The 14,730-nt window shown below is 41.3% G+C and overlaps 1 protein-coding gene across 1 annotated transcript in view; it reads right to left on the bottom strand.

The window, feature by feature from the left end:
- LOC147683354 (period circadian protein homolog 2-like) overlaps positions 1–14,730 on the bottom strand; it is a 333,862-nt gene that overhangs the window by 202,144 nt on the left and 116,988 nt on the right. The window contains exons 7-9 of the mRNA XM_086943782.1: positions 5,730–5,872; positions 4,528–4,606; positions 513–619 (exon numbers count right to left, since the gene is read on the bottom strand). Coding sequence (XP_086799908.1) covers positions 513–619; positions 4,528–4,606; positions 5,730–5,872 — 329 coding nt within the window. The remainder of the gene's footprint in view (positions 1–512; positions 620–4,527; positions 4,607–5,729; positions 5,873–14,730) is intronic.

The following is a 14,730-nucleotide window of genomic DNA, read 5'->3' as shown; positions in this document are numbered from 1 at the left end:
GGCCAAGATATCTCTCCACCTGAATCTTCATTGAAGCTTCACAATGGAGCAGAGAGGATTCAGAGTAACAATAGAAGTTCAGAGGAAGCAAAAAGGGCAAAAATCCAAATACCCATATAGGAAAACTGGGGCTGGAAAAGGGGGGGGGGAGTGGGGCAGAAAAAAACAGAAAAATGTGGTCAGGGATTTGGAAGAACATACCCCTTAACCACACATGAACACAATAAAGATGTATGCTACAATAATGTAAACTGAGATTTACACTTGATTTTGCCGATTGATTATCCTAACTAGAGCGAAGATTTAAAAGTAACTTGATAAATCAACAAGCTTAACTAGACTAACATGAAGACGATTGCCAATGTTAGGTTTAGTCTATGAAGGGAATGATGGAGGGAAGAGTGCTCGAATGACACAGTTGTGCCGAAGGGTGAAAGGTTCTGTAAATGGAATAGGTAGAATGTTTGGAGCATACAAATTAAATGATGACCATCACAAATTCAATCACATACCTTTTTTGTGAATAGCTATAAATAAATGTCTGTCGTCAGGATGAATATATAGTAGTGCAGGAGTTCCTATCAAATCTTGAGGTAGGTATCCCAAGAGTGGAACGGCTCTGTAAAGAATGAAAGAAACATTTATTGCATTATCATACAATGTTCTATCAAGTTGCAATTGTGCATCAATCACACTAGGTGGCAATAGATTATCTAGTATGTTCCTAGGAATCTTTTTTACCACAGTTTGTGAACAATCCTTTTTAGTGGTTCCTGCAGAGTGTGCTGTAAGATATGCTACCTGTACATATTCTATGTTTTAACCTATCTAGGTAAATGTCTCCTGAAGTGACAATTTTAGATGTTTACTTTTCGTACGCATCTGTCAAGGTGCAAGCATGTGCTAAAACTGAGCTTCTTTTATAATCTATGTACACAGATGCATAAAATATATTGTCATAATGGAAAATAGTTCTTAAATATTTTATATAATAACTTTCTTTCATAACTTTATTGAGTATTGCAAAGAATCATAAAAGGATACAATATACAATCATCAAGAAACATTAGTGTAAAATAAATACGATAATACATAAAGGTACACAGTGGTGTAATAATGTAAAACCAGGGTTGTTAAAAAATACATTTAAAATGAATACATAAATATAAAATGCTGGGTTGTGTGGCACTCTGGTAAGGCCCAACACGTGGATGAGTGAGACTGCTGAATCACGACACATACACTACAGGTGGTACAAACAAGTAAAACTAATAGGGCCAGATTCACAGAATTAATCTGAGATGAAAGTCTAACTATACGACTTTCAGTTTTTAAAAAGGGCATTTATGAGTAGTAAAGTTAGACTTTTGGTCTGAGTTTAGACCAAAAGTCTAACTTTACTACTTCTAAAATTAGACTTTTGCTTTTTGTGAATACAGAAAGTCGTAAAGTTAGACTTTCGTCTCAGATTACTTCTGTGAATCGGGTCCATAGTTTGCAGAATTCAAATAGTGAAGGGCACTTTTTAAAAATCCACCTCCAGCAAAACAGTTTGCTGAATCAGATATCATATGCAGAAAATAAAAAGCCAGCCTATGTTGGCAGAGCCTTCAATTTCAAAGGATAGGCAGCAGGTTATAACAGTGATACAGTGCATAGTAAATACAGTAGCCTCTGGGAGGCATTGAGAGTGGAGGGGGGTTGGGTAGAGGGGGTGCTACAAAATAAAAAATAAAAACACTTAGCTCCTTGATGCCACTGCCGCAGCCGTCCCTCGTTGTCTCTCTGTGGGGAAGCAGGAAGCACACAGGATCCCTCCCCTAAGCCAATTACAAAGCTGCAAAGCAGCGCTGTGTTTGGTCTGAGCACCATGGCTCGGCGCTTAGATGGGGAATGGGAGGCTGGGCATGTCCACCATCAGGCTGTGTAAATGCAGCTTGGTAGGGAACATAGTTGTGACCAAAAAATATATCTGAACAAATCTGAATAAACCTAAAATGTAACATATAAACCGCTGACTTTTTTAGCTCATTCAGCTTGATAAACTCATTTAAAAGAAGAAACTCTCTTGGACTACTTTAGACTCTTGTGGATGGCCCACCTGTCCGTCAAAGTGCTAGAGGATCAGATGCCCTACAGAGCTGCTACAGCAACATACTTCACAGCTTTGAAGGTCTGCATAGTGACCTCCATGTTTAAAGTTCAGGGCTACCCATTTCTTTGGTACTCAGAAACAAAATCTCCAAAGTGGAAGTTTGTTTGTCACTTAAAAAATGAATGGCAAATGGAAATTCCTCCCAGAGAACTCGGGGCATTTAACATTTTTCCTCCCAATGTCTGCCATACCTTGGGGTTTTCCAGTACCACCAAGCTCTAAATCAGGCCCCTTAGTTTCCTATTTAGATATGTTCAGTCTACTGCTTGAGTAGATGTCAAGGATTGGGCAGTGCATAAAGTATTTTCGGCAAATGATCAATGCTTTCTTTTCCTCCACCCTTATGCAATGCTATCTGGAATAAAACTGTGGTCAGAACTCTCTTAAAGAAGGTTCATCAGTATCTTATGAATCATGCAAACCGCGCAACTCAATTCCTCTTCGAAACTGAATAAGACTAAAGTAAACAAAAAATGTCTTATAGGCACATCTGTTGTATGATGTGGCAAAGGCTTTTCGAACGCAATAATCAGTGATATTATCATCACTAGATGGCATATATCTAGTAGTGGATGGGGTAGTGTTGGTTCCTTGATTTTACTACTCAAAGACATTGGTCTTCTGAAGAGCAGTGGTTGATTGAACAGCATGGTTTAAAACATGCACACTACCCAACAGAATATTGTTGCAGATAAAAAAACTGACGTTAATGCGCTATGGAGTTTAAAGTCATTCTGAAGCCACTAACTGAAAAATCAAAAAGGATATTTTAATAAAGAGATTTATTCCAAGTGAGTAAGAGTGAATTCAACATTTAAATGTAGGCAGGAGCAGGATTGTGGAGACTCTTTAGTTTATGCACATTCATTTATTAACAGTTTGGATGAGGCATTTTGAAATAGAGCTAAAAAACCTTTCTATTACTTTTTGCAATTTAAAGGTAGTTACAGTTTTAAAAGTCATTATACTTAACAATTTAAAAATGATATCAAATAAAAGCATAGAACAATCATTGATAGTTTGGGGAAGATGCAATATTTTCAGGCCTTCATTGATAGTGATATTCTTAATTGATAAAAATATTCTACACAAATATCGACAATGAACATTTTCAGTGGTGGACACAAAAACATGTTTTATTTCTTGCACTGCATTATAACGTATATCACAGTTACCCTCCTTTCATGTAACTTTTTTCCATCTCCACATTGATATCTCTGAAGGTAACCCATTTATTCACAGATTTAAAGGAAAAAAAATACACATATCTGAGATCAATATAAAAGTCATATGACTCTGACACCTAATCTATGTAATAGGCTGATAAAAAGAATTCAAACTGCATACTCAAACAATGAGATAATTTACAACAATAGCATTCTTAGTTACTCATTTAGTGTGCTGGTAAGATTATTATTGTCTAGAATTTGTGGTGCTAAAACATTGGCTTCCAATGATAAAGTAACAATTTTCCAATTTTATAAAGCATTGCTAATTCCTCATTCATTATTTTATAAGCTTCGCCTGCCAGTTTTACTGTAAGGGCATCAACCAATGGATATTATTGCTGAAAATGAGATGCAGATGAAAGCTGAAAACAGTTATTTTTCAGGACATAAGCTAACAACAAAGGGCCTGCCCGGTGACAGATTCAATGGATGACACTGACGTTTTGCTGCTGGCTTTACTCTGTTCTAGTGGTGCTGAAACAATTTTTAGAATGGGGGTGCTGTCATCAATGTTGCATGCCTGACTGAAGTCTTAGGGATTTTAATAAATTCAAGGGTAGCACGTAGCAGTGCACAAAGAACAAGAGTTGCAATATGATATCACATGAAATCTCTTTATTGATGTCATAACTACACTTTCACAATTTCTTTAGTAACCTTTTTTCTTTCTTGAAAATGCATCATTTGCCCACTCTTTTTTCCAATTTTCCCTGGGGGAAACCCCCACTTATGGCAGTCAGACTCGCTCACTGAGCTCACTCGCCACATTGCACTCATCTCAAACTTTTATGCCTCACAACTTTCAAATGTCACCAGTCGCCACTGTACCTTAAAGTTTGTTTCAACGAAGCTGAACAGAAAAACGTATATCTGGACATGAACAGCATGTAACACAATCCCCACCTTATGTACACAAAAAGGCCTGGGTCTGTGGATAGCTATCTGCCTGAGTGAGTGAGGATGGAAATTTTGAATTACTTTAGATAAAGAAAAAACTAAAAATCTATACATAATACCAAGTAAAGTTGTTATGTTGATTGGGGGAGAAATGTGCCAGAAAGGTGAGGTCTAGAATGGACAGGTGTTGATGCACATGCAGATACAAAGAAGTACATTCTCCAATTAATTGTGAATTTTCGTTACCTTTCATCAACATCATGGAACAGACAATTTGGGGTGTGGGTGGTTGTAAAAATCCTTTTATCAGGAGGAATTCTGGGTGCTGAAAAAATTAAAATGTTAGTGTTTTCATTACTTTCATGTTTCAACATATTGACAATTTCTTGTAGGTATGAAGCACAGTTTTCATTATGTCAAATGAATACAGTACATCAGTTTGAATTTTTCCTGAAAATAATATAACTTTTATGTCAAATAGCAGAGAAGCTTTCTTGTAAAAAAAAAATTAGCATATCGCATCTGTTCTATGCCGACTGAAACTCGCCACAGAATAGAGGCTGTTCCCTGAGATATGTCACACTGGAAAGATATAAAATAGGAGTCAGGTAGTGTGGAACATGGAGTTTCACTGAGGATTGCTTCCACTAGGGGCAAGGAACAGGACTAAGTAATGCTGCTTAATATTGTGAATGTTACGCAGCAGGTCTTTTCAACCCGTCAATGTTAGAAGTGTTCACTAACTGGAATATCTGTATCCCTATGTTTGGTATATTTGCAGTGAGCACCAGGGGTCTGTGCCGAATGCATGTCTTCTGATGTGCATGGATGAGTGTGATGAGTCAGGGAGTATCGGGATCTGCACTGGATTTCAATTGTGTGTGAAAAACTTACATTTGGATGCAGTGGCCTTGACGGGTGTTTTGGATGTCCAGGTTGTCTGAAAAAAGGATACTTAAAATTGTGACGTGTTGACTGTGTTATTGGCAGTGGCAGGCTGAAGAAACTACTGAAGGCTACAGTGTGGAGTAAGACTCTGTTAATGGGAGGTGTCTGTTAACTGCTCTTTCCAGTTTGAATCCTGAGTTATTGGGGAGGGAGAGGAAGAGGAGGAAATACTTGGTGGAGAAAATTCTGCGGGGAGGCAAAGGGTTTCCTATACGGGTAAAAGTGGATTATGGTGGGACAACTTATGTGTTCAACCAAGTGTACTCAGTTATTGTTTTTTTAGAGGCTATTCTATCTGTCGAGCGTGAAGGGAGCTCTGAGAGATGTACCCGGTCTTTCTGAGAGGTTTCTAGGATAGATGGGATGAAGAATTGTTGTGCATATTTTCATCTTGCTATATTTTATGAAATAAACACATTTAACCTACAAAACATTTGTTCATGTTTCCATTTAATGTCAAGCCCTGATCTGAAGGCTGTCAAAATACAAAGATTGGCTACCTTCATATCCTGAGTGCACTCTCTCTGCAAACAGCATACAACACAGCTGGTGTTCGGAATCTTTTACTTCTTGGACTTTGAGAAGATAAGGGGTCATCCGAAATGGGTGGTAATCAACTCCATTTTCACAATTCTTGCTACTGCTGTCAAAAGAATTATGTCAAGTAACTGTTAACAAAGGTAAATAAGCTTATCTCTGAGTTTCATGCTGCTTTTTTTGGCAATCTGGATAAAATTCTGGAGATTATGGAGGTGATGGTGACATACAACAAACAAATAGTTCAAGTGCTTATGGATGAGAAGCTCTATAAAATGTTTTAGGGAGGACTTCAGATTTATACTGTTATTTTTTATTTAGAACCAACACATTTTCTTGTTCAGTCCACTTTATTTTTTATTGTTGGAATAGTTTGTTAAAAAATTGAGATATATGGAAAACACACATGGCTGCAACACCTGCAGTTTTTTTTGTCTGCACTTATTTAAGATCTGCACAATTCGAATGCATCATGTAGATTGATACACTTCTTTGCAAATAGTTACATGTTTATCAGCGGCAGAGCTTGAAACATGACTTTGTGGGTCAAAGAGATGAGGTGATCAGGATGAACATTTGCAACCCCACTTTTTACCAAGCTAGCGATCACCTATATGCATAGTTCTTGTGAATATCAGTTATAAACCACATGACACTGATATCTAAAAAGGTTCTAACTGTAATCAGTGAAGATGGTTCTGTGTAGATTCACAACAATCAGCAAATAAGACAGCACAATTCACAGTTCTTTCCAAAGAGGAAAACCCATTGCTAGTATTTACTAATTGTTAATGCTACGAAAATATATTGCAAAACTAACTGGGGCTCCATGGACGGAATATGTACAAACTTAAAAAGCAATCCCATGGAGGTAGCAAAATATATTGGAAGATTCATAAAAGCATGTATTAGCACAGGGAATGGTCCTACAGGAGTACTCATTTATGTGCTCCTACCTTCCTTTCTGAATCAGACCCGAAACGTCCAAGTACATATTAGTAAACATGATTTGTATTTGTCCCAATTGTACATAAAAATTCCCAAAATATTACCACTTTAGTCACATTTTAAATGCTTGAGCCAATACGCAAAAGGGTGTAAGAGTATGTAAAAAAAGTAATACTGAGGTACTACTTTATGTACTCCAAAAAGCCTTTGTGAATACGCTTTATTGTGCTTTTGAAAAAAAATGATTACAATCAGTTTGGTATGGGAGAGGCATTGCATTTGCTTGGAGAGGCCTGGTGTTTTTCTCTGTTGCTCTACTGGGGTAACATAATTAAGAGGAAGACTGTTTTTTTACTTGCTGCTTCTGATGGAGAAACAGAAAGAGGATGTCTGGATTGCCTTTATGAATATCACGTATTCATGTTTTAAATGCTGATTGGATGTGATGCCTAATGTATCTGAGGTTTTCTTGCTTTTCATTCCAGATCTTCAGATAACTGAAGAATACCCGCAAATGATGATGATGGATGACATTCTCATTCTATCTGAATTTCAGACAAAGTTTATTTTGCGTTTTTTCATTCTGGTAGTATTTGCTTATACTTTTAGGTCAGGCTTGGAAATGCAGCTTTTTTCCATACACTGGGCTGTGTTTCAGCATCTTTGTGCCACTTATTTGTTTTAGTCAGACTACTTCATACATTTCTTTAAGACATATCAATCACATTTTAGAGCATCCCAGAAGAGCCTATTTCTCTCACCTCATGCTACTTGTTGCTAGGAGCATTATTTTTCCTCCAGATGAGTGCTTTTCTTACAAGGGTGCATTTTACATTAGAAAGAGTACAACCAACATAACACTTTTTGTCACATTTAATTGTTCATCTCATACATGCATTCTAAGCAGAAAATAACCCATTTTTCTCATAGCTGAAAGCATTTTGTAATGTATTTTTCAGAACTTGATTTTCAGCCTGATCCTAAATGGCTACCTTAATGCACTTGTTTTTCTATTTGACTTTAGGACATTCTGACCCCCAATTTGGCTGCCCAAAGTCTCAAGAAAATCTGCAGTCTCATGAAACTTTGGAAAGGCTATACTGTGGTCAAGCCATCCACATGCCAAAGAGAAAACTCACCCACAGTCAGACATCATCTCTTCATGTGCAACTTATGCTTCTGCATCAACTCCAGTTTGTGGATGGATGACAATGGAGGAGTCGGTGCCAGCCTCTGGTGGTGGTGGTGTTGGTATTCAATACCCTTAGATCGGCTGGGGCATGAGGGGTGGTGGGGTCAAAGCCCCTGGCTTAAGGCTTGGCAGGCTCTGAGGCCTTTTGTTGGTGCAGCCCAGACCCAAGTCGGGCCTGTGGCTAGTCTTGTCTTAAATGCCATGCTCATGGCCCGATGCACAACTCACTTAGAGCAGTTCTCTGCCACAGCATGGGTTCCTCTTTGGAACTTGTTTTTGTACTAAGTCGCAGGTATATTCTCACCCTGTGCATTGTCTTCATAAGAGGCCCCACCTTGCAGAACAAAGCCCTCCCACTGACTTTTAGACCAGCATGACAACACAGACTCTGGACTGGGAGAGGCCTATGCCATTGGGAGTCCAGCTTTTCCTGTCCATGTGCACCGAGTGTCTAACGGCATTTTGTCCTGTAACAAAGTGTTTTCTTCAAATAGAAAGCGAGGTTCAGTAAGCAAGTGGAGTCATCATGGTTGGGAGATAGGCACAGATTACATACTTCATGGTGGTCTGTCCATGGATATTTGGCATGGCAGCAAGGGGAATTCTGGAATGGGGTGTATTCCTTAAGCTGTGCAGCATTCTCAGTCTATGGTGGGTCAGTAATAGTGCTAAGCCATCGGAGAACGACAAGCCCTTGATGACTTTGGCGAAGAGGACAGTCTTCGAAGGTACTGAATTTTGTGAGCATCAAGGAGAAATGGTATTCAAGCTGGAAGTATCCCAACAAGGCAGGGTATAGAAAACACAGAAGGGCCAGAGAAAAGCGTGAAGAAACACAATAATGTTGGAGCCCATTGGGTGCATGACGGACCTCATCATGAAAAAAACCCTCCTTTGATGGAAGTTGTTGCCCATGCACAATATACATCAAGAGGAGGAGTCACAGCATATCTTGTTACTTGAGAGACTTCTTCAAAGAAAAACAATTTGCAAATGTTTAGGCCCAACCCTAGGTGGAAGGAATATGCTAAGTATGTGCATCAACAATCACGAAGACACAAACATATCTTTCGTTCAAAGTCAAACATGTCTTGAGTAGTTAAAAACATATATAAGATTGCACCATCATCTATTTGACTGAAATTTGCTGCAAAAAAAGGTTACGATGATACAGGGTGACGGTCACTTGGGGGCATCCGGGGGCAGCCGCACAGGGCTGTCGTGGTTGCGGACCTGTGAACACGATGATAGGCCTTGAGTGCTGGCGCTTCTCTGCAGTGATGACACACACACACTGTATGTATGTTGGCAGTGGCCTTGAGTGATTAATAGCCCATTTATTTATACCTTCTAGGTTGAGCCCGACCTTCAGGGTTTTCAGATACCTGGCAGGACCCAGTTTTTTTTACAGATTAGTAGAAAAATGGGTGCTTGTGACCAGTTATGAAGGTGAGGTTTGTACCTTTTAAATAGCTTTCCAAATTTATGAATTTGTTCTCTTTTAGAAAAAATAAGGATGCTTATTAATTTTTTTCAAAGAGGGCAAAACAGGGAAAATGAGAGAAGTGCATTTATTTTAAGGCTTCTCCTTAATCACCCTGCAGGCCCCAAAAACTATTTAAGAAAGGGGTTTTCTATTCTGCTAGTCTTAGTGGCTCTGCATTTCCAGTGCTCTAAACCATGGGTAAATATTCTCAGAAGAGATGCCATTCCTCACTTAACTGCCCTAGCTAAAAATGTAGACAGAGAGTAGATGTAGAACAGGGGCAGTCCAGGTCCCTTACCTTTTCTGAGAGAGACCTGCAGAACATTCTGAAATCCTTGCCAGAAGTTTACAACCATCTTCCTCCTTCTTCATCGTCATCCTTTGACAGTTTCACAAGCCTCTGATTCCTAGAGTACCAGTCATTCCAGCAGTGATTAATCTTCTTAAATTTCTGTTCTGAGATTTATGGGATTTCTTCACCTTTGGCAAAAGGAGTCTCAGAACTACCACAGACAGTTGTTGTTGACCCTTTTTGGCTACTCTCATAGGGAAACTTTCAGATAGATCAGGTGTCTCTACCCGATCCAAATGATAAGGAAGCAGAGAGTGCCCTAAGGAGATCACATGCTGGCCATTGTCATGAGACTGGAGATATACACCGTCTAAACCTTCCAATCACTTTTCAAAACTTCTAGGCTCTGTCAAGCAGCCTTCACGATGGAGATCTCTCGCACCTCTATGGTGGAATGGAGATACAAGTGAAGCTTTTATCAGATCTAAAGTTTGATCATTTCAGAGCTTCAGCCATGGCCTCTGCAGATGCAGTAGCAGCAAGATGTCATCTTTATCTCCATTGATGTAAGGTTGATGCCACCCAGAAGGGTTGTGTATTGAAAATACCATATTCAAGGAATATATTGCTTGAAGAGGAGTTGGAAGAGGTGCTTTGGTTGTCTTTTAAATCATATAAGCATACACAGACTTTTCCATATAGGCAGAGACTTGTTGAGAGTGGGAAGAATTATGAAAATTACAAGAACAGGAAGCATGACTTATTCCACAACAGGTCACAGCCCAAGGGCACCCACTCTAATTCTTTATCCTGAAAGCCAAGTAGTAAGGGTGAGCACAAGCAGTGCTCCTGACTAGTCTGGGCACAACATGACCCCAGTTGGAGGTTGACTTCTTTATTTTCAACAGATTACAGAAGAATAGGGACAACATTTTAGAAGAACATGGAGTAGAGATAAGGATTGGCTGATTAGGAGTGGAATTGAAAAAAAAGAAAAACAAACAAACAAAAAGAAGAAAACTACTGAACTGAAGAAGCCACTTGCCAAACGTCACTACAAGCTACCAGAACTAGGTGATTTGAACTGACTCGGAGATTGTGTTGCATTAGCAATAAATATAAATATATTATTGGTTACATTTTCGTAATAACAATAATGTTGATAGGATTTTATCTAGTGCCAGAATCAGAGCTTAGAGTAAAGAACGTTGCTAACTCGCACAATTGCAACACTTGAGAATACATTTTTAGTTACTCCTTGTAGGCTACAAGAAAAATGACTATTCTACTAATGTCTATTCCTGATTAATAAAGGAAAACACTAATTACATGAACATAAAAGACTGCTCTGTATGCACACTCTTACCTACATCAGAATCAGAAGAAGTAACCTATTGCCATATGCCTTTATCTATGCTACTTGTTGCAGTATCCTATTATCATTAGTTTATACAAGAGGACATTTTGAGTATTTTTCTTCTAATCATGATCTAATACTTTCCAGTCTACCATCAAAAGAAAACATGAATTTACTCTCACAAGCTAAGGAAATGAATACAACCTGGTACTATTTATTTCCTTATACACCCATAGATAGTGCAAAGGCTTATAAAGACAATTTAACCTGTTTAATGCAACATATAGAAAAGGCTTATATAATGGCTTTAGAAGAAAGATACACAAACATGACTCATGCTACTGCCAAAAAGAGTGATGTCTAGAGAACGCTTGGAGGAAAAGAGAAGATGAATTTAGAAATCAGATGGTTTGCCCTAAACTGAGACTTGACAGCCAACATAAAGGGAAAATGTGCAATATATAAAAGACATTTGTTGACAGACTTATTACTTCCCATTGCTAGCTGACTGGGAAGTAATCTGCTATTTAGGCATACATATCACAAAAAAGTATAATGTAAAAACAATCGGCGCACTGACATTAACACCCGCACATAGGCAGAAATGCAGTACAGAAACAGAAACTGGACTCTAAGGAGACATATTTTGAGCAGTCATTCAACCTATAGGTGTCATCTTAAATGGAGAAAATGCGTTGCTTAAAAAAGGCCACTGCAGAAACCCCCACACATATTCAACACAAAAAAAAGTCCCAATAAAAAATATAGTTACGTCACAATCCAGCAGCACAGCACTAATGACAAATCTATCCGTGGGAGAAATATAATTTCTATAATGTTAGCAGTAATTTTATATGGCATCCAAGGGAAAATTATGTATTCTGGCAAGGACAACTGGTAGTCCAAGTCTTGTTATTATCATTTTAGCAATTAGGAAAATAAGTCAATCAAAATAAAATGCTGATGTAAACTGCAGCTGCAATAAAAAAAAACAATTATCGACTTATGGCAGGGTTCTTCAAACTGTGGGGCGCGCCCCCCTGGGGGGGGGGGGCGGCACCATCCCAGGGGGGGCGCGCGCTCCACTCCGATCTTCCCTTTATGCAGTGCGATGTAGAGACTCTCTGTGAGGGCAGGCGATTTCCGTCAGAGTGGGGCTGTAGGGGCCTAAGAGCTGAACAAAGCTCATTAGCATGCGAATGGTCTCTTAAAGAGGTGTGAAGTGCTCGGGTGCGGCTGCCTGGCTGAGTGTGTGTGTGCCCAGAAGCTGTGTCAGCCCGGGCACACACAGGCATGGTGAGATGAAGAGGGAGAGGGAGGGAGGAAGGAGACAGAGACAGACAGACAGAGAGAGAGCGAGGCAAGGAGACAGGCAGACAGAGGGGGAGCGAGGGAGGGAGACAGACGCTGACAGAGCGAGAGCGAGGGAGGCAGCGCGAGGGAGAGCGAGGGAGACTGAGGCAGACAGGGAGAGCGAGGGAGAGTGAGGGAGGGAGACATGCAGACAGAGGGAGAGCGAGGGAGGGAGACAGGCAGACAGAGGGAGAGCGAGGGAGGCAGAGTGAGGGAGAGCGAGGGAGACAGAGGGAGAGCGAGGGAGGCAGAGTGAGAGAGAGCAAGGGAGACAGAGGGAGAGCGAGGGAAACAGAGAGAGAGCGAGGGAGGCATAGCGAGGGAGACATAAGGAGAGCGAGGGAGACAGAGGCAGCTAGAGGAAGAGCGAGGGATGTCGGGTGGAGCCGGCCACCAGGCGTCCGTTATGTTGCCATGTGGGTGAATAGATGTATGGGTGGAGTGGTGGATGTATGGGTGGAGTGATGGGTGGATTGGTGGATGTGTGGGTGACATGGTGGATGTATGGGTGGGGGGGTGGATGGATGAGTGAGGGGATGGATGGATAGGTGAAGGGGTGGATGGATGGTGGGAGAGAGGATGGATGCATGAGTGGAGGGATGGATGGGAGTGGATGGATGTGTGTATGGTTGGAAGGGTAGATGGATGGGTGGAGGGATGGATGGTTCAGTGAAATGGTGGATGGATCAATGGGGGGGTGGATGGTGGACGAGTCGGTGGGTGGATGGATGAGAAAGGTGATGGATGGATGTATTGATGTATTTATGGGTGAAGGGGTGAATGAATGGATGGATGGATGAGTGAAGGGGTGGATGTGGGGATGGATGGGTGATTGAGGAGGGTGGATGGACGGGGGATGGATGGTGTAGTGAAGGGGTGGGTGAGAGGTCAATGGATGGATTCATGAGTGGATGAGTGGATGGATGAGTGGGTGGATGGGTGAAGGGTGGATGGAGGGATGGGTGGCTGGGTGAGGGGGGAATGGAGAAAGAGGGGGAGGATGGATTGATGGATGAGTGAGGACATGGATGAATGAGTGGATGGGCAGGTGTGTGCATAGATGGGTGAGGAGAGGAGCATGGAGATGGATGGGTCAGAGAGTGCATGCATGAGTGGGGGGAGGGTGGAGAGCGGGAGGGATGGATGGGTGGGTGGATGGATGAGTGGGGGGTTGAGTGGGTGGACGGATGAGTGACTGGGTGGATGGATTAGTGGGTGGGGGGATGGCTGGATGGGTGAGAGGGTGGGTGGTTGGATGGATGAGTGAGTGAGTGGATGGGTGGAAGAGTGGATGGATGAATGGAGGAGTGGATGGATGGATGAATGGAGGAGTGGATAGATGATCGAATGGAGGAGTGGATGGATGAGTGGGAGGATAGCTTGGGTGAAGGGATGAGTGGTTGGATGGATGAGTGGGTGGATGGATGGGTGGAAGAGTGGATGGATTGGTGAGGGGATGGATTGGGTGAAGGGATGGATGGATGATGGATGGATGGGTGAGGGGGTGGATGGAGGGATGGATGGGTGAGATGATGGATGGAGGGATGGATGGTGGATGGGTTTGCAAGTGGTTGAAGGGGTTTGGATGTGGATGGGGCACAGATGGAGGGAAGGAATGAATGGTGGGGGAGTTGGTGGATGACAAGGTGTACATGATGGATGGGGAGGGTTGTGATAACTTCCTTTGCCTTGGAGGATTGTGTTTTGAGCTGTGTGGTACGCCTCTGTCGTTTCGCCACACCCACTCACAGGCCTGCAGTTTGCTAGGCACTCTTGTTGTGTTGAGCATTGTTTGCCGGATATGGCCCGAGGTGTGCGCGTTGCAGTCGATCATGTGGTGTGCCGGATTCCCGAGGTTTCGGTCCGGTGGTGGGGGGGCCCAACATCTGGGGGGATTCAGCTGGGGGGGCTCAACCTGGAAAAGTTTGAATACCTCTGACTTATGGAATAAAGGTAGTGCTCAAACGTCAGCACAAACCTAGAAGGCCCGGCTACATTAAGTACCTCAGTGGCATTAATTTGCAACAAGATGCTAATTAAAACCGTATATTGAAAGGATGTGAAATGTTTGCTTCAATATCATCCTATTGGAGTTGATATTAGAATATCTACACCCAACTGTACAATACTTTTGTCATCAACATTTAGAACACAATATTTGTGTCACATGATATTCCTGTGTAGGATATTTAGAAGTACAACCGTAAGTTATTTTCAGTAGAAACAACTCAATATTTTGTCTATGTAGATTTAAGTTTGTGTGTAAATAAGGGCCATCCTGGCAGTTTATGCAGTCTGAGGCCTGAAGTAAAAAGCCCTTTTGCCGTCGCAAACCT

Source organism: Lissotriton vulgaris, chromosome 11 (assembly GCF_964263255.1).
Source record: "Lissotriton vulgaris chromosome 11, aLisVul1.2, whole genome shotgun sequence".
Lineage (NCBI taxonomy): Eukaryota > Metazoa > Chordata > Amphibia > Caudata > Salamandridae > Lissotriton > Lissotriton vulgaris.
Note: the sequence above shows the minus strand (reverse complement) of the source record. Positions and strands in the feature narration are given on the sequence as shown.